This window comes from Caretta caretta, chromosome 11 (assembly GCF_965140235.1).
Source record: "Caretta caretta isolate rCarCar2 chromosome 11, rCarCar1.hap1, whole genome shotgun sequence".
NCBI lineage: Eukaryota > Metazoa > Chordata > Testudines > Cheloniidae > Caretta > Caretta caretta.
The window spans coordinates 60801579-60821532 of record NC_134216.1 but is presented as its reverse complement, the minus strand read 5'-3'; the positions used below and the strand labels follow the sequence as shown (position 1 = coordinate 60821532).

Below are 19954 nucleotides of genomic sequence, written 5' to 3'. Positions count from 1 at the left end.
TTTATAAGCAACTGAAAATGTGGTCTTATAATGGAAAGCATTGGACAGCCTTGGTAATATGTGGGTTTGTCACACATGCTTTACGCCAAAGATGTATTTTTTCTCCCATACTCTTTTCTCAAAAAAAATGGTACAACTGTTTTGTTCAAACGTTCCAAAAAAGTCCACCCATAGGCAGAGACCAAACCTGGCAAGTTTCAGTCTGACAGCTGAGAGTTTGGCAAAGTAACAAACAGCTGAAAAAAGGCCTTTAGAACAGAGTTGCTTAGGCAGTGTTAAATCGTAACTGTTAGGCAGTCAAGTTATAAATGCCCACTTTCAGCCAGCTGGAGGTTGAAGACATTTTTAACACTACTGCTGCTAGTGTGCAGAAACATACACCCATGCTATCAGGACCAGAACCTTCACCTGCTTGTCTAGTATGTGATGCCAAGAGCACAACATTACTCATTACTATTGTATGATATCTTAATTCTCTTTGTGTACGGAAACCTGGGAATTCCAAATGAATACTACATGAATGCATCCTTTCTGGTCCTGGAGGCTTGCTATATTTCGTTTAAGTTAATTACGACTATTCTCTTTCCTAAATGTTAGCGTTTGTAGTGTCTGACTACTTTGGGGTAAGAGTACGCTGCAGCCACACATTTGAATGGCAGCTTGTGTAGATGTACTCTTGCTAGCTTTTTTCTATCTAACTCACTAAATATAGAACTGAGGATGCAGCAGCATGGGCTTCAGCATAGGCTGTACAAGCGGGTATGTACTCAGGAGGGTCAGATGGGTTTGTACAACTAGACCGGGGGTAATCAATTATTTTTTGTCAAGGTCCAAATTTCTTGATTCAGGTATAATCAAGGTCCAGACTCTAGAGAAAGTAATACAAAGATAACAACAATAATGATAATAATAATAAGTAAATAAAAAGATTTCTTGGTCTGTTCAAAAACATCTGATGGTCCGAATTTGGCGCATAGTCCAGCTGTTGACTACCCCTGAGCTAGAGTATAGCTAGCATGCGTACTTCTACATGAGCTGCAAATTACACTTGTGGCTGCAATGTAGTCATGTACCCTAGGTCTTATCCTGCAAAATGGCAAGCTCCATTCACTTCAGAGGGCATCTAGCATCTTACAGGAGGTGGTCAGCACCTTTCAGAGTCAGGCCCTATGAGGCATTTTCTACATGCAAGAAAGAATTCACCACAACATATAGTCACACATACACAAAAATTGTAGCTTGTCTCCTACTGGAATTCACTCTTCGTTTCCTCCCAGCTCTCCCCCCACAACCTAATATGTATTTGCATTTGGCTTATAACCCATTCTACTTGTTCCTTTCTTTTACCTCCAGGGTAGCCCTTTGTACCCCCTTGTCTCGCCTTGGGCAGGAATTGGCAACATTCAGTCACAGGGCTGTGTCTGATACCTTGTTAACAATTGATCGTATGGAGCAGGCCCGCATAGAATACAGAGGGGCCTTGCTGTGGATGAAGGATGTGTCCCAAGAACTGGATCCTGACACCTGCAAGCAAATGGAGAAGTTCAGAAAAGTATTTATTTCCTTCTTGTTGCCAGCAATGGGTGCAGTTGAACACGGTTTAGTTGCAAATGTAGAGAAGGACAAATCAAGTACAGTACCATTTCAGCTGTGGGGAGCCTAGCAGCTCACCGAGGCTCCCAGGAACTGCCTGGACTCCAGGCACAGGGCTCACGGCTGGGTGTGTTTGGCCACCACAGCCTTGTCTTTTATACTAGGATGCACCAGGAGGATTTTTTAAGTTTTCTTAGTAGAGACATGTCTTGAGTATTTGATTACAGTAAATCATGTGGTCACACAACACAAGGCAATGTGACTCACTGATTATAAAATACAGTAATTGAAAAAACTGTACTTGTTATAATTGTCAGTAATTTAAATAACATTTTGTATTGCTGAACAAAACAGAGTACTGTATGATCTTCATTATAATACAGAGGTCCCATTTTGGTTAAGAACCCTCCTCCTGTAAGGGTAACAGAAGACAGATCACCTCCCTTGACAAGCAAAGTTTGCCTCATCATCTCCACCAATTCCTGTTGGTGGTGGTTTTGCTACTGCAGCTGTATATATTACTGGAGCTGATGTTGCTTCTCTTGTTATTTCTGCTGCTGCTCCTCTTACCACTTCATCAGGTTCTTTTGCTCCACATTGTTAGCGTACACATATTCTCCTTCTTGCTTTAAAATCCCTGACACTACATGTAACCTGCTGAGGTAAGTCAGAAAAGATAAAATTAAAAAAAAATTCATTTGATTATTGAAGCAGAAGAAGGTGCTTATCAGCAAAAATCAGAGCACATTACCATAAACAAAAAATATATATCATAAAGATTTCCCAACTCAGGTGTAGCACCTTGCCTTCCTCATTCTAGCCTCCCTGCAACTATTCTTTTAGCACTTGACCAAAGAGAGGGGCGAAGGGAAGTCAGACTCCTTACTTACTACAAACCAGATATTGCCCCGGTATGCAGTCACAAGACCAGATTGTAGTGTATTCCTGCAAGAGGGCAATTAAAGGTGCTGTGGGCACTGTAATTCTGAATTTCCTGAGTGTTTATCTGAATGTTATGTCAACTTTAACATTACTTTCTTGCATATAAACAGGATATTTTTTCCTTTTGGAAGTGACAAGACCATAATTAGCAGCTAATTTATAGGGCTTTTGACATTTGATTATAAATTCTTTAGGGCAGGGACAATCTCTACAGTATGTGTGCATGTGCAATACCTATACAATGGGGCCTACAAATTACTCCTACAGACGCTCCAGGACAAGACTGCTGTACATACTAGGACTGTGAAACATTTTCAGAAGTTCTTTTCTGCAACACACATACATACCTATGATCTCCTTTTGCTATTATGTATTTCAACTTTCATGGTTCTAGGTGCAGACGCAAGTGAAAAATACCAAAGCCCAATTTGACAAGTTGAAAATGGATGTCTGTCAGAAGGTGGATCTACTGGGAGCTAGTCGCTGCAATATGTTGTCTCATTACCTTGCTATCTATCAGGTATCTATGTTAGATTTGCAGAATGCCTTACACTGGACATTTGAAGGGAAAATAACTTTTTGATATAATGTGGGAGAATGAAGTTGTTAAACCAGAGCACAAAAGTGAACAAGATCTTATAAGCAGCAATGTACTGGTGATAGCAACTTCTCTTCTGATATTTACAGGACGTAGTTGATGGCCAATATCTCCATTGTGAAGGAAGCATTTGAATACACACACTGATTAATTTATAAATACTGTGATTATGTTTTAAAATACATAGACTTGGACAGACAATGCTTTAGCACCTTCCTTTGGGATTTCTTGGAAGAATTTCTATTTATAAGAGGCTTTGTTGTATTCCAGTTTTAGAGAGTAAATGCATGCAGTTACATCAACATGAAGCTGAAGCAATGCTGTGGTGGATCAAGCTCAATAAGTTTGTGATCCATCCAACCTACCAGTGTCCATTGTCCTCATTTCAGTGCTTTTTGAATTTTAGCAACATCTGGAGAGAACTCCTTAATGAGCTGAAAATAGGAGAGAAGGGAATGGAAACTAGAAATATGTATTGAAGAAATGCATTTAGGTGGAAACAGATATATGCTATATAAAGATGGGAGTCTTAGTTCTAATTAACAGGACTTTTTTTTAAGGCAAATGTTGCCATTGATGTTGTATAGGCATTTTCTCACTGTGTCCCTAAAGTTACTGTAACAGTCTCCACAGATTCAGCTATCAAAATAGAGCCTCTAACCAAAGAGCTTGCGCTTCCTTGCAAAGCCTAACTGAGCAGAAGTACTGCCTAGATTCTGTTGCTCAGCTGTGTTTATTTTCTGCCACCTGCAGTGCTGCCAACACTCTCAGAACTCCCAACCCTAATTCTCCATCCTGCCTTCCTACCTGAAGTGAACCCAAAAGGCTTTGCTCATCATTCATCATGGGAGCAGCTCTTAAAGCCTTCTGGATGGATTACAATGGCCCCTGGACAAGAGAACCAGTTCAAGTTATAAGAATGAACCCAATGCTTGAAATAAACTGAACCCAAACAATTTTTTCCTGGTTTGGATAAATCTTCCCCCATCCCATATCAATCCTTTTCACTGCTACACTCTAACTCCACAGGCTGAAAAATCAGTGAGTCCTGAGTCCCTCCTGTCCAGCCCTAGGTTACTGCTCTCTGCAAATGTGCTGGCACTTGAGCGTTTCACAAGCAAGCATGCTTCTGGCAGGAACCCTCAAAATGGAGAATCTTGCACATTTTTGGGCTTCTTGTTAAGAGGAGAGTGTTCATATTAATATATATTTTCATCCTTGTTTAAATAAAAAAAATGGCAGAAGGAGTTTTGCAAAATTGTTCCAAAAGATATCGTGGACAGAGAGAAATCCTCCTTTCCAATCTTTCTCTCAACAGAAGATTCTGTGCTCCTCCTCCTAGCGAACTTTTCTATTTTCTCTATGTCCAGTCCTCTCCACAGCAATATCTGGAAGAAAAGCCTGTAGTTTCAGCAGCAGTTCTTCCCTCTGTGGAACATACAAAGTCCTATGAACAGATGGCTGGGAGTATAGAGTTACACGTTTCCATCTTGAAACAGCCCTTACACGTCATTCTTACTGAAATGGGAGATTCAGGATTGGGAAGAACTCCCAATTTGTTTAGAAATTGCTTATGTCAAAGGAGACAGGAAAATAATGATAGAAATAGCTGTCAGAAGTAAGCCTGTGTAATATCTCCTTTGACTTTTTCCTTCTCAGATAACCCTTTTGCACTTCTGCAAGAAGACAGCAGGACTGATGTCCAAAATCCATGAGGAGTTCATAGGTGTCCACCCATATCACTGTGTTACACTTGAGGTGAAGTTTTCATGTTATTTCTGTAAGATACAAGGTTCTTGAAAAGAAAATATATTTTTTTTTGGAGAAGTAAATTTCAGATTCAAATAATCATTGAAATATATATGTCTAGAATTAAACTACTGACAAGTCTGGCACAAATAAGTCCATTCCCCATGCTCATTTTGCAAGTTTGTCAAATGGATAAATAAGTTGTTAATTTATCTGATTTTTATTTAAAAAACAAAGCAAAAACAAAAAACCCTGTGGTCACACTTTATATTAAGGTTCCATTTATAAAAATGGAATATATAAGGGGTTAATAAATAAGTGATATTTTAATAAATGGTTAATTATTAGAGTATTATAGAGCCCAACAGATCGCTTATTACTATCCATGACTTATAACTCCGTCTAATGATGTGCTCATAACCATCTATAATGCATACTACTCATGTCTGGAACATGCCTAAAATATCTATTAATCAATCTTTATATAAAGTATTACCAAAATTTTAGTGCATCTGTGATATTACAGTGTAACTACAGTCACAGTATCATAAAGTATAACCAGAATTTCTTAATTACAAAAAATGGTTGTTACAATCAGGTAATTGAGAGAAAAGTTACTGCTACACAGATTACTGTGTTCAAATCATTAGATTGGAGAGGTGAATTTGTAGATATCATCAGTTCCCTCTCTTAAAATATATTTTTTCCACTTCTCAGCAACCACAGGAGCCTTCCCTAAACAATCCCACTGAAGAACATAAAGAGAAGATAGAGAAAGACACCATCAGTGCAAACCTTGATAAGTAAGCAGGAAGTAAAATGATGTGAAATTGTAGAGGATTAAAAACACATGTTGAACATGTTTGGTGTGGGCATTAGGAAGAGGGTCTCTGCTTCCTAGTATTCATAAATAATAATATATACACTTACTTTCTTCTCCAGCTTGCATTTTATAACCCTTTTCATTCTTTTTCCACTTTGGCATTTTCTTGATATTTTTATTTCTGTTTTTTTTCCCCCTCCACCAAAAACAACATCTCACCTTGTTAGGTTAAAATAATTGTTTGTAGTCAGTGTTCTTAGCAAGATTAGACCTTCTTTGATGATAACTTGTTTATTAATTTATATATGTTAAACAAAAAATGTTACACAACTTTGCCAAAGTTACACAATTGTTTATAAGAAATGTGTCAATGTGTAACATGTTTTAGAACCTATTGCCATCTTAATAAAAACAGAACAGATATAGTAAATAGATATTAGCTCATATGAGTTACTCTCTATATATCTGTCAATACCATTTTCTCACTTCATTGTCTTGATCAGTTTCCATTACCTTAAGTTCACCAAGCACAGAGAATTTAATTTAAAAAGGAAAAATACAAAATGAACACAGGCCAGGATGGTCTGAAAATGACTGCCTAATGTTAGGCTTCTAAATCAATAGTTAGGCACTTAATAAATGGTGTAGTTTATAGAAGTGCTGAACACTTATTGGGAATTAAGGGAGTTCAGTCTTTTCAAGATTTGGCTTTAGCCATATACATTTTGAGACAAGGAGCCAGATTTTCCTCTCACTTATACCAGTGTAAAGCCAGAACTACCTCACTGAAATCGTAAATGTAAAACCAACATTAGCAAGAGGAAAAGTAGGTCTTAATTCTCTCTTTAGTGTTGAGCCACTAACATTTCAACACATCTTGCATCTTAGCCCTCAATCTGACAAATTCTCTTTGGTTTTTGAATCAGGTTAAATTTGTTGGATGAGGAAACTTCTATCCATTTGGAAAGTGAAGCAGGTAAGATATATATTTTTTGGATTTCAGGTAATTTGATTGGGTGACACAAGTAATGAAGTCACTCCAAATTCATGCCTATAAAACCATTAGGTTGCCACACACCAATGTATATTTTATAGTCCTGATCTTGCATACTATATCTTTAAACAGGTTTCAGAGTAGCAGCCGTGTTAGTCTGTATTCGCAAAAAGAAAAGGAGTACTTGTGGCTCCTTAGAGACTAACAAATTTATTTGAGCATAAGCTTTCGTGAGCTAACTATATGCCTGTACAATCTTACTTCAGCGTCCTTGTGCATATACATTATGATACTATTGTTTCCATAGGACTGAAGTCTCATTCAGTACATATGATGGACTGTGCTCTAGGGATGGAGTTCCCTAAGTTTATAGAAAAGCAACGCAAAAACCATCATATGTAATGCGATCATAGCGACATCCAGAGGGGTCATCTGCAGGATGAGGACCCCAAATTTCAGCTAGACACTGCCTCCAGTTTCTGGGGCATCTGGCCAAGGGCACATCAGTTATAGCTCATGCCAGACTGAGCATGAGATGCCTCCAAGCATGGTTCAGTTTTCAGATGGAACAGAGAACATAAACAAGCTACTACTGATGCCCACCAAAATCAAACAATCCTGAATTGGTGGAAAGACCCAATACGGGAATCCTGTTTGTTCAGCCTGCCCCTGACTACTGATGCATCCCTCATAGGATTTGGCTCACATCTCAGCAATTGCAGAGTGCAGGGCAAATGGTCTCCATCTGAGACATGCCTTCACATCAACCTGCTCAAACTCGGAGTGGTCAGGGAATACGTGTGCTCACTTCATCCCGCTGATCAGAGGCATGCACACAGAAGTCATGATGGACAATATGGCCTGCATGTATTACATAAACGAACAAGGAGGGGCTAGATGAGCCTCCCTGTGCATGGAAGCACGAAAGCTATGGAACTGGTGCATTTCCCACAATGTCAGATTATCAGCAGCCTACCTACTGGGAGTGCACAACACGACAGCAGACAGTCTCAGTCACAAATTTCCACATGACCATGAATGGGGGCAATGGGAGACACAGACAATAGACCTGTCTGCCACTTACCAAAACAAGAAATGTCCACAGTACTGCTTCAGAGTGGGGATTGGACAACACTCCCTGGGCGACTTTCTCCTCCTCTTATGAGACAAGGGCCTTCTTTACACCTTTCCCCCATTCCCTGTGAAAGTCCTCTTGAAAATAAAAATCAAACATCATACTGACTGCTCCTGGATGGCCCAGACATGGTATCCTTACCTGTCACAACAAGTGCTATGTCCACCGATGACTCTACTTACAGGTAGTAAGGTACTCAGTTTTCTCCGACACGACTACTAAGAGGTTTCTCAAAGGCATAGCGAACCTCTTTCCTCAACCCAGGCTTCCTGCCCCACAATGGGATCTCAACCTAGTACTAAAAGGACTGACCAGACCGCCGTTTGAACCCATGGCCACTTGTCCTTTAACTCACATCTCCATGAAGACAGCGTTCCTGATTACCATCACCTTGACAAGAAGGATAAGGGAAATAGGGGCTCGGATGGCGTACAACCCTTTACAGTTTTCTTCCCTGACAAAGTCATGCTTAGACCACATCCGAAGTTCATTCCCAAGATGACTTCCGCACTTCACATGAACCAACTCATTCACCTTCCAACCTTTTATCCCAAACCTCATCAGGATATTAGGAAAACCATCCTCCATATGCTTGACATGAGGAGAGCCTTGACCTTCTATTTGGACATGACAAGAGTTTTTAGAAAATCTCAGAGACTCTTCCTCTCCATAGAATCATAGAATATCAGGGTTGGAAGGGACCTCAGGAGGTCATCTAGTCCAACCCCCTGCTCAAAGCAGGACCAATCCCCAATTAAATCATCCCAGCCAGGGCTTTGTCAAGCCTGACCTTAAAAACTTCTAAGGAAGGAGACTCCACCACCTCCCTAGGTAACGCATTCCAGTGTTTCACCACCCTCCTAGTGAAAAAGTTTTTCCTAATATCCAACCTAAACCTCCCCCACTGCAACTTGAGACCATTACTCCTTGTCCTGTCCTCTTCTACCACTGAGAATAGTCTAGAACCATCCTCTCTGGAACCACCTCTCAGGTAGTTGAAAGCAGATATCAAATCCCCCCTCATTCTTCTCTTCTGCAGACTAAACAATCCCAGTTCCCTCAGCCTCTCCTCATAAGTCATGTGTTCCAGACCCCTAATCATTTTTGTTGCCCTTCGCTGGACTCTCTCCAATTTATCCACATCCTTCTTGTAGTGTGGGGCCCAAAACTGGACACAGTACTCCAGATGAGGCCTCACCAATGTCAAATAGAGGGGAACGATCACGTCCCTCGATCTGCTCGCTGTGCCCCTACTTATACATCCCAAAATGCCATTGGCCTTCTTGGCAACAAGGGCACACTGCTGACTCATATCCAGCTTCTCGTCCACTGTCACCCCTAGGTCCTTTTCCGCAGAACTGCTGCCTAGCCATTCGGTCCCTAGTCTGTAGCTGTGCATTGGGTTCTTCCGTCCTAAGTGCAGGACCCTGCACTTATCCTTATTGAACCTCATCAGATTTCTTTTGGCCCAATCCTCCAATTTGTCTAGGTCCCTCTGTATCCTATCCCTGCCCTCCAGCGTATCTACCACTCCTCCCAGTTTAGTATGGCTTAGTGTAGACAACCATATTATACTGAAACAAACATTAAATATGAATTTACATGTGAATTGATAGGATCTTTGCCAAGTAGTGTATGATCCAAAGAGTAGCAGGTAAAGGAACATATATAGTAGAATCTAAGAGTCACAAATTGACCAGTCAACCACAAACCTCATTTGGAACCTGAAGTATGCAGTGAGGCAACAGCAAAGATCAAAAAACAAAACAAAAACAAGGATAAAGCAGTGCAGTACTTTGTTAAACGTAAACTACTAAAAAAATAAAGGGAAAGTTAAAAAAAAGATTTGGCAAGGTAAGGAAACTCTTTCTGTGCTTGTTTCATTTAAATTGAGATGGTTAAAAACAGCATTTTTCTTCTATATCGTAAAGTTTCAAAGCTATGTTGAGTCAATGTTCAGTTGTAAACTTTTGAAAAAACAACCATAACGTTTTGTTCAGAATTATGAACAACCTCCATTCCTGAGGTGTTCATAACTCTGAGGTTCTACTGTCGCGGCAAGTCTGATAATCTCTAGCCCCTGCACTACTCCTCTGCACTTAAATGAAGCTGTCTTACAAGGCCCAGCCATACTGTCTCTAAGGCATTGTCTACACACATGGAATAGCCCCAATTTAGCTGTCTCTGTAGCTGCACCAGTGAGTTGACTCCTAAGTGTAGGCAAGGGCAAGCCAGCCAGCCTTAGGATGGATTGAGCTAATCGTGGTTTATATGGCCCTCAATTAGTGAAATGGGTACAAACTCGAGCTTGCCCTTGTATGAACATGAGTGTCAACACCCCTGTATCTACACAGTTTGTTGAATCAGGGCAATTCCCGTGTATAGAAAAAGACTTAAGAAGTTCCTGTTTTTTCAGCCAAATAAAGACCTACCTTGTTCACTGACCTGCTTCGTTCACTTAAAAGTTTCTCAAGAGAGACAAACAATTAAGGCAACTAAGTAGTCATAGGGAGAAAAGTAAAGTTCGGTCATGGATTAGAAACTAAGAAATGTTAAATTCTCAACATGAAAGCAGGTTAAAAGTGGGATAACTCCAAGGATCCATATTGGGATGAATAGTGTTGAATATATTTATTTATAATCTGGAAAAGGGAACAGACAGTGCAGTCAACAATTGCAGATGATAATTATTTAGGTTAGTCAAAACAAGGAAGGACTCAGGAACTTTAGAGAGACCCAATAAAGTCAGTCAACTGGGCAACACTGTGGCATAAAAATTGAGCATAGATAAGTGAAAGAGAATGCACAGTGGAGAATGGCCAGGCCAAATTTCAAAGTTCTCCCACACACAAGTGACCCTTTTTGATACAGGGGGGAAAAAAAATCTCATTTTGGAGGGCTTGAATATTTATTCTAAAGCCAACACTCACTAAGTCTCTTCCTAAAAGCCCTCAATTCCTCAGGCTACTTATTCAAACAAGGTTTATAATGCAAAATAAACACCCATGTTCTGCAACAATTCCTTGGGGGAGTCCAAAGCACTGGTCTCCTACCAGCAACAACCTTCCTAGGAGACTACCTGCCTTTTATGTGCTTTTGAGAACTAGGTGTAGTTGTTTTGCCTCCTTTCCTTGACTGCCCTTTCCTCTGCATCCTATATTTCTACCTCCCAAAGAAGTATTGCCTCCTTTCATTAGGGAAGCTGGGATGTGGTGTAACATGACCACAGAGACCCCATTCTGGGTGCTGAAGAGTCTCACAGAAAGGAACAATTTGAATTACTCTCACACATTGCTGGGTTATAAATTAATTGTAGTTGTTCAGGAAGAGATCTCTGCTCACTTTGGACTGCTCAATGAAAATACCTCATTGACCTGTTGTAAAAAATGCAGAAGGATATTAGGATGTATTAAAAAGGAGAGAAAATACACACAATAGCAGTATACTATTTTCAGTAAGTCAATAGCACATAGTCACCTTGAATACCCCGTTCAGTTCTGGGTATATGTGTGGTGTTATTTAAAAGACAGGTTTCAGAGTAACAGCCGTGTTAGTCTGTATTCGCAAAAAGAAAAGGAGTACTTGTGGCACCTTAAAGACTAACCAATTTATTTGAGCGTGAGCTTTCGTGAGCTACAGCTCACTTCATCGGATGCATACCGTGGATACTGCAGCAGACTTTATATACACACACAGATCATGAGACAATACCTCCTCCCACCCCACTGTCCTGCTGGTAATAGCTTATCTAAAGTGATCATCAAGTTGGGCCATTTCCAGCACAAATCCAGGTTCTCTCACCCTCCACCCCCCCACACACAAACTCACTCTCCTGCTGGCAATAGCTCATCCAAACTGTTTGGATGAGCTATTGCCAGCAGGAGAGTGAGTTTGTGTGTGTATGGGGGGGGGGAGTGAGAAAACCTGGATTTGTGCTGGAAATGGCCCACCTTGATTATCATGCACATTGTAGGGAAAGTGGTCACTTTGGATGAGCTAAATTGGTTAGTCTTTAAGGTGCCACAAGTACTCCTTTTCTTTTTATTTTAAAGACAAGGTGTCACCGTGTTTCAGTGGGTCACAGCTGAGGATGCCAGATTCAGGACAAACTTCTGAGAAACAGGGCAGACTTACCCCAGACTTGTGGTTGTTATTCAACCATAAGATATACCTTGCCAGTAACAAAAGTAAACTTCTGGCTCACCACACTGTTTAACAAGAAGTCAAAAATGCAGACACCTTAGGCATTTCAGCACTTATTTCACCACCCAGACACTAGACTTAATGATGAGTGGTTATTGAAAACCAGTTTAATCAAAAGTAAAGGTTCTTCTGATCCCAAGAAATCAGCCACAAAATCAGGTTAGTATGTAACTCAGCTCTTACCCAATAATCACACTGCTGCCTATCCTTTAGTAACTAAAATCTAACCGTTTATTTATAAGAGAAAAGAAAGAGAGAGAGTTACAATGGTTAAGGAAATCACATGAATGCAAGTGATTGCACATTTCTTATATCAGGTTTGAAGCAGTGGTGGAATAAACTGCTAGTTTGCAGAAGTCTCTCTGGAAAGCATACGCACCAACTTTCCCTGGTGCCGTTGGGTGCTCGCGCCCCCCCAGCCCAGCCCCGCCCCGACTCCACCCCTTCCCCGCCCCCATTCCAACCCCTCCCCAAATCCCCACCCCAGCCCCGCCTCTTCCCTGAGAGCACCGTGTTCCCCCCTCTTCCCCCCCTCCCTCCCATTGCTTGGCGTGTGAAACAGCTGTTTTGTGGCAGCAAGGGCTAGGAGGGAGGGGGGAGAAATGGAGTGGTGGCACGCTCAGGGGAGGAGATGGAGCGGAGGCGAGCTGGGGCGGGACGGCAGGGTGGGGAGCTGCTGGTGGCTGCAGAGGATCCACCAATTTTTCCCCATGGGTCCTCCAGCCCTGGAACACCCACAGAGTTGGCACCTATGCTGGAAAGTAGCCAAACACCTTGAGGGGTCATCAGTCCTTGTTTAGAGCTTCCTTGTTAGAAGTCCAGTCCAAAGAAGTGAAGCAGATGTTTCCAGGGTCTTTATACCCTTTCCCATGTGGATGAAATTTTACTGTCCCAAACAAAGCCCACAGCACAGCTTGTGGAAAAGTACAGGCACAAGATGGAATCCAAGGTCACATGAGCAAGTCACATGCCCTTACATGGCTTTGACTCACAGGAGCAGCCACTGCCCACTTGGAGTCTCAGGCATCCACAGGAAGGCCACGTGTATACTAGCACTTATGTCTGCAAAATTTGTGTCGCTCAGGGGTGTTAAACCCCCCCTCCCCCCTGAACGACATAAGTTCTGGGGGCATAAGCGCTCATGTACACAGTACTATATTGGTGGGAGAGTATGTCCCACCAACATAGCTACCACCCTTTATGACCCACTAACTTCAGTAAAACCACATGCAGATGTGAGGGTCTATCTTGTTATCTTGTCGTCCATGCAATATGAATTCATATTTTGGGCCACATCCTGCTTTCAATAACGGAAGTATAAGTCAGAGTGAACTTATGGGTACATAGTTGTAAGAGCAGAATATGACCCTTCATTTGATATAAAAAAAATTAACAGGAATTTAGTAATCATAAAGACCACAGTCTATGCTATTATTTTCTCAAAAAATGCTCTTCCCACTTATTTTCTTTCCTCCTTCAGTTTCAAGCAATCTGCTGGTAGATTCTTTGGAAGGAGAAGATTTTGACAAAGAGCTGTCATTCCCGGATAACATACTGAGTCCCTATTCTGCAAGTGCTGGAGAGATCGTCCAGGAATGTCAAAATGTGTTTGGGAGTCCTCATACCAGTCTCCTTTCACAGAATCCTGCTACAGATTCAGAACCTCTGCCTAGTTCATCTGGATTCCTACCTTCACAGCTCTTTGACCTTGGCCTTCATGCTGCTGGAAGCTTCAGTAGTAAGCATCTAAAATACTCAAACTATAGATATCTTTATGTTTGTACAAAAGGCCAGGTGCTTCTTCCATTTGACAATACTGGCAAAACTTCCATAGAAAAAAATTGGGTGCAAAGATATTAGGGACTAAAAAGAACATTCTTGCAGTAATGATATTGCAGTAGAGGTTGGGCAAGTACTGCTGTGATGAAGCTCAGAATATTAACTAATCCAGCCAGGAAATCTGTAAATCATCACCCTTTCCAATAACAAAATTTTGCTTCTTTCCAAAAATAGTGTGCTTACCGTCTGGCAATTTATAGACATAACCAAAATCTATTAATTCAGATTTGGAAACATGTAGCTCTGCAATTTATTAAGGTAGGTCTTGATCTTCCAACCTTATGTGAATAGCCCTCATGATGTCAATGGGACTGCTTGCATGAAAAAGGATTATTTATGTGGGTAAAACTTGCACAAGTCCTGAATTTGTCATGTATACAATAGTGCTTTTGAATCCACAAAATATGAGCGAAATCTGCTAACTTGATAGCACATGTTGAGAAAAATCTCCACTGTCCTTACTTTTGGTGACCACACACTATCTATAAAATACACACAGTTTAGACATTTTAAATATTTATATTTTCTGCCTTTTATTTCTACCGTTTTATAATATAGTAAAAAATGTCAGATACAGACTTTGAACTGAACTGTTGAGTCTGAGTTACCCTAGAATTTCCAATTTCTTCTAGAAAATTCATCGAAAATGTTGGGGCAAATTTACACAAAAGTGTAAATCCAGATTACCTTCAGTTTATCTTGGTTTACACTTGTGTAACCAAGAACAGAAATAGCAGTATGATATATACTTTGGGAATATTAAGTATCACACTGTAGCATGTTTGCAACTGTGGGACATCCAGAACTCTCCTAAAAAGTGGGAGGGGATTACTGTTGATACATTTAACATTTTGTAGGTGGTTAATATATCCTTAGGCTATCCAAAGCAAAAAGTCTGAATCCTATCAGCGTTAGTGCAAGTTCATAGTTCATTGCATTTACCACAACATAATCAGTGTTCTCAGCGGCGTATTAATGCCTAGGCCGACAAGGCCTAGGCCTGGGGCGGCAAATTTATAATAGCAGCCAGAGGCTGCTTCCCCCAGCACCAGTTCGTGCCCTCTGCTCCTGGCCCCGCCCAACTCCACCCCTTCCCCGCCCCCTCCCTGCCCCATTGGTACCCTTTCCCAAATCCCCGCCCCCTCTCCTGAGCGCACTGTGTTCCCTCCCTCTTCCCCTCCTTTGCAAACCTGTTTTGCGCACAAGCACTGGCAGGGAGCAGGGAGAAACAGGACCTGGCTGCGCGCTCAGAATAGGAGGTGGAGGCGAAGTGCAGGTGAGCTGGGGCAGGGAGCTGCTCGCAGGTGGGGGGGGGGAGGGCGCGGCAACAGCAATTATTTCAGGGCCTAGAGGCAACAAAATCATTAATCCGCCACTGAGTGTTCTATGTGGGATCTATATGTTGCACTCAAATGATGTTTTGCAATATCTTTGGAATGTGGTTGTTGCTCGGTAATCCATTACTTTTTCCTCTAAGGCTGGACATCTCACTCAGAATCTGTGCAGTCTCTTACCCACTCACTGCCTGGTAATCAGCCATTCCCTTCACACAGCACTCCAAAGATACCACCAACATGTAAGTTATTTCTGTATCTTTGCAGAAGCGAGGTTTCTTCATAAGCAGTGTTTCATATGTAACATTTTTGGTTTATTATTGCAAACAGAATACTTTGCTGGGGAGAGACAAGATAACTCTGAAAGTAGCAATATGTTTGTCCACATCTCTCAGTACTGAGCAGTTAAAATAGAACCTGGATATTTACTTTAGCACATGGATCTGTGAACACTATCCTTCTGTACTTTATTTCAAGGTTGGATGCTAGTATCTTCCAGCAAAGACTGTAGCATCATATCAATACCAGCTCACCAGTAATTAATGTAAACACTTTCAAAATGGGATTGGAATTTGGGGGTCTGACTTGTAAAAGATACTGTACACTTATGGTCATATTTTCAGTAATTTACTGGCTATATCAACCAGTGTCTTGCTGTCAGCAGATGTAGAGTCCAAAGTAACTTGGAGAGCTGAGAGTCTATACAGCAACTGCAGTGCATGTGCTGGTGTATAACAAACCCTTCTCAGTTTCATGTGTCTGCATGTTTCGCTTGATCCAGAGAATTTACATGCTGTTTACAGTGAGAAGATTTAATCCAACCAGAGAGCAAGAAGGGAGCTTTCTTCAATAGGGATGATATAATTTTTACTACTGTTTTATTTGAAATTAATGCTAACATAACCAGCGTTAATTTTTTTTAAATGAAGTTATAAATACCTTATATATAATAATGTTCCAGTGTTTCACTGAATTTATAAAACCCACAGAGTTTTGATTTAAAAAACAAAACAAAAAACGTCCGTGGTTGCATTTGTATGCAAATGAAGTGTGCCTTTCACTGTAATACAATTTGAAAGGGAACTAGATTCTACTCCTCAATGTGCATCAGTAAGACTGCTTACTTAAGGTATGTCTTCACTACAGAGTTAACTCAGATGGCAGCCAGGGAGCACCCTGGTTGGCCTACCCCAGATCTGCGTGGCCACACTGCAAAGCCCTACCCAACTATGTCCACTTGATTATGTGCACATTCGTGCTGTACTCACTGAGGTGAGGGGCTAGGACTTCTGGAAGCATATCCCATGTGTAAAGCTTCGGACTCACCCCTGCGGCCCCTCCTGATGGTAGTCATTGGGAATTAGCTCGTCCAGCCACTGGAGCACCCTCTACAGGCTGGTGATCCACCTTACTGCTTGCCCCGGGTCCCTTTCTCTGGGGTGCTGCCCCCCTGGCAGTACCCCCACATTCTCAGGTTCTGGGTCTCCCCACCCAGGGAAACCCCCACCCTCTAACCCCACCTCGCCTCAGTCTGGGCTACTGCCAGTCCCCACTTAGCCCCTTGGATCGGGGGCAGACTGCAGTGTATATGCCACTCATCACAGGCAAGGGGGTTTTGGAACTGCTGCCTCCGCCTACCCATGGGCTGCCCCACTGCAACCCTGCACCTATTCGGCCAGTAGTCAGGCCTGCAGCCTGAGGCTTTCCAGTCTGGAGCTCCCAGCTCCTCTGGCCCTTCCCCAGCCCTGCTCCAATCTAAGTGTCCTGCTCTGTACCTTACAGCCAGACCCTTCTCCCTCTACAAGCAGAGGGAGACTGACTGGGCTTCTGGCTCACAGCCTCTTATAAGGGCCAGCTGGGCCTGATTGCGCTGGCCACAGCTGTGGCTGCTCCCTTAATCAGCCTGGGCTTTTCCCCTACAGCCCCAGCCCTCTCCCAGGGCTGGCCTCAGCCCTGTCAGGGCCAGAGCAGGTAACCACCCTGCTACACCATGGTTTCGTGCTTCAGTAGACTGAGCTTCTCTGTGATTTTTTCCCCAGTGAATTGTTGGAAAACTTGTCTGTCCTTCTGGGCACATGGAGGGAAATGTGGGAATGCATTCTCACAGTCTTGGTACCTGTGATGTCATTATTCTACTGGTTCTCCAAATGTCCATGATGTCTTCCAGGAAAAACAGGGTAGAAAAGACCTGAATTTCTCATGTAAAAAATAAGTAGGGGAAAAAACAAACTTATTTTAGAAAAAAATCAGACCTTTGTGCCTCAGAAGATGCCAAAAATGGCACAAATCTATTTTCTTTCCCCTACTCTCAACATCCAAATGAGATAATCAGATACTATAGCGATGGGCAGCAGGACAGAACACTAAGAAGCACTTGGCATAGGAACAAAACTGGACCTATAATTTTTTTATTTTTCAAGAGGAAAAACAAACACTTAGCATATAGTATTTGACATTTGCCACAGTGACACACTCCAATAATGTACTGCATATACTTAAGGGGCAGAGAAAAAGTTTGGAGTGGATTTTGTGTCTAAATTTTCATCTTTGCATTATGAACTGTTTTTTGGGGGGATACTAATGAAGGTTTTTGTTTCAGTAACACTTCAAACCATTTTACAGTGCATTTATTGAAAATTAGCTTTCATGCACTTTGTGGAATAGCAGATAAGCTAATAATTTATCTTCATTATCGAATACGCTGTTCTGAAGTGCTAATGGAGTTGTTAATTTAGTCCAGTATCTATGGTCTTTGATTAAAGAGAATATATAGCAATTATCCAATTCATTTTACTAAATAAATGTGATAAGGCCAACTTAAATATTTTATTACTTAAAAGGTCTGGTTGGGTCAAAGAGCAGTTCAAGAATGTAATTTTATTTGATATTTTTTCTAGCTATGGCGAGCAGTAACCAAGATATGTCAGCCTGGTTCAGTCTGTTTGCAGACCTGGATCCCCTTTCAAATCCAGATGCCATTGGGCGCTCAGATGATGAACTCCTCAACGCTTGACTACAGTTACCCAATGGGCAAGCTCGTATTATGTCTCATGACAGCGGCCTTAAAATACAGAACCTTACTTCCTCATGCTTTTCAAGAGAGGATTTCAGATTCTAATCCAGACATCGAAACAACATCGAAACTGTAATCATAATGTCAGACAGTATAGTCCCAAACTACAGAGAAAGTATTAAGGGTGCTGTGGAGAGCATTAGAGGAAAGTCACTTTATCTTTGATGCCTTGGTTTTATGGCTATTTTCAATGTTGTATGAAAATATGGCAAGCTGTTCAGGATCAACACTGAAAAGGCTCAGTTTCATCAAGACAAAATTACAAGACAAGCAAAGCTAGATCAGACTAGTTACTTTCCTGCATGCCCCTTCCCCCCCAAAAAAGAGTTACCTTACGTCAATGTGAAGATGTTAATTTCCTGAAAATACTTCAGAACAGATAGTACCTTGGCTCTTTCACAGGACCTTCATTAACCCTCAGGAAGATTGTACATCTCAGGCCAGACCCTCTAATCTGGCCAATTAGAGGCAGGACTAATGGGGAGGGAGCAGAGGTGGTTTTACATTGTCTTTGTGACTTCCTGGTCCTGGGGAAAGGCATGGGCACGTTTGGCTCCCAGCACAACTTTGAACAGCCTCAGGGCTACTCTAAATTGCACTAAGCTGCCTGTGGTTCCAAGGGCCAGAGCACAGGAGTACTCCAGTCACATCCACTTTTTACAAGCTATTCCCTCTCTGGTAGGCCAGGAAAGACAGAGCCAGTAGACTAGATGTGAGAGAGCTGAGAGGATCCCTGGGTACCTGGTTAAACTGGCTTTATAGCCACTTTGCACTGACAGAGCAGCACAAAAGGCCGATACCACGGGCAGGACACAGCCTATTCATTCAATTAGCCTTAGACAAGAAAGCACAGGCCAAATTCTGCCTTTGTTTGTAACTGCAGGTACTTTAGAGGGGCTGCAGAGGTGGTAATCACAGCTGAAGCTGGCTTACAGTATATGCCATTAGAGTAGCAGTTATTCTAACAAGGAGCCATTTTATTCATCAGTTACAGAAGCTGTAAAACTATAAACCAGGTAGAGATGCAGAAGAATTACCCAGCTACTCCTCTGTAGAGACAGAATTTTTCATTGTATTGTTAAATAGAATAAGTATTTTGTTAAAAAGGGAACAAGTAGAGCTCACCTCTACATTTTGATCCTTTTAAGAGTGGGAGAGATTTAACACCTCATTACATGATCACCTGCAGCATGTTGGAGAACGCACTCCCCCACATGTACAGTAACTTCTTCTAATTTTTTTATTTTGAATTATAAATTAAATCTGGTTGGGCAAGTTTGTATCTTTTTACCTTCATGCTGTTTGCATGCTCTTCGGGTTGCTGGGAGCGCTTTACTGTGATTCAACAAGTTTCTTAAAGAGGAGTGTTAACGGATTGGCAGAATTAGGGTATGATGTAAATCTTGTTGTAATTAGGTGAGTGGATGATGTGTGATTCAGGTGCATGAGCGTACCTGCCCCCATCCCAGTTTGGCGGTGGTAGGGTCATAACTAAAGCCAGGTACCTGGTGTGGGGTCAGATTAGCCCCAGACAGATGGGGCTGTTCATTAAGACATAACCCTCAAGTTCCCCAAGACTCTTTGCAAGCCACAATGGAGGCCCTAATTTTCTTCTTAGTGCAAGACAAGGGATTCTTGGTACTTGTGACTGACACCCCCCAAATTCTAGCA

The 19954-nt window shown here is 41.7% G+C and overlaps 1 protein-coding gene across 2 annotated transcripts in view; it reads left to right on the top strand.

Moving 5' to 3' along the window:
• The window catches only part of ICA1L (islet cell autoantigen 1 like), a 57393-nt gene extending 37830 nt beyond the window's left edge, over positions 1-19563 (top strand). For both annotated transcript variants that reach the window (XM_048868472.2, XM_048868471.2), the window contains 8 exons: positions 1354-1552; positions 2930-3055; positions 4793-4891; positions 5600-5685; positions 6632-6681; positions 13518-13775; positions 15354-15452; positions 18108-19563. In XM_048868472.2, coding sequence (XP_048724429.1) covers positions 1354-1552; positions 2930-3055; positions 4793-4891; positions 5600-5685; positions 6632-6681; positions 13518-13775; positions 15354-15452; positions 18108-18223 — 1033 coding nt within the window. In that variant the 3' untranslated portion in view covers positions 18224-19563. The remainder of the gene's footprint in view (positions 1-1353; positions 1553-2929; positions 3056-4792; positions 4892-5599; positions 5686-6631; positions 6682-13517; positions 13776-15353; positions 15453-18107) is intronic.
• The last annotated feature ends 391 nt before the right edge of the window (positions 19564-19954 follow it).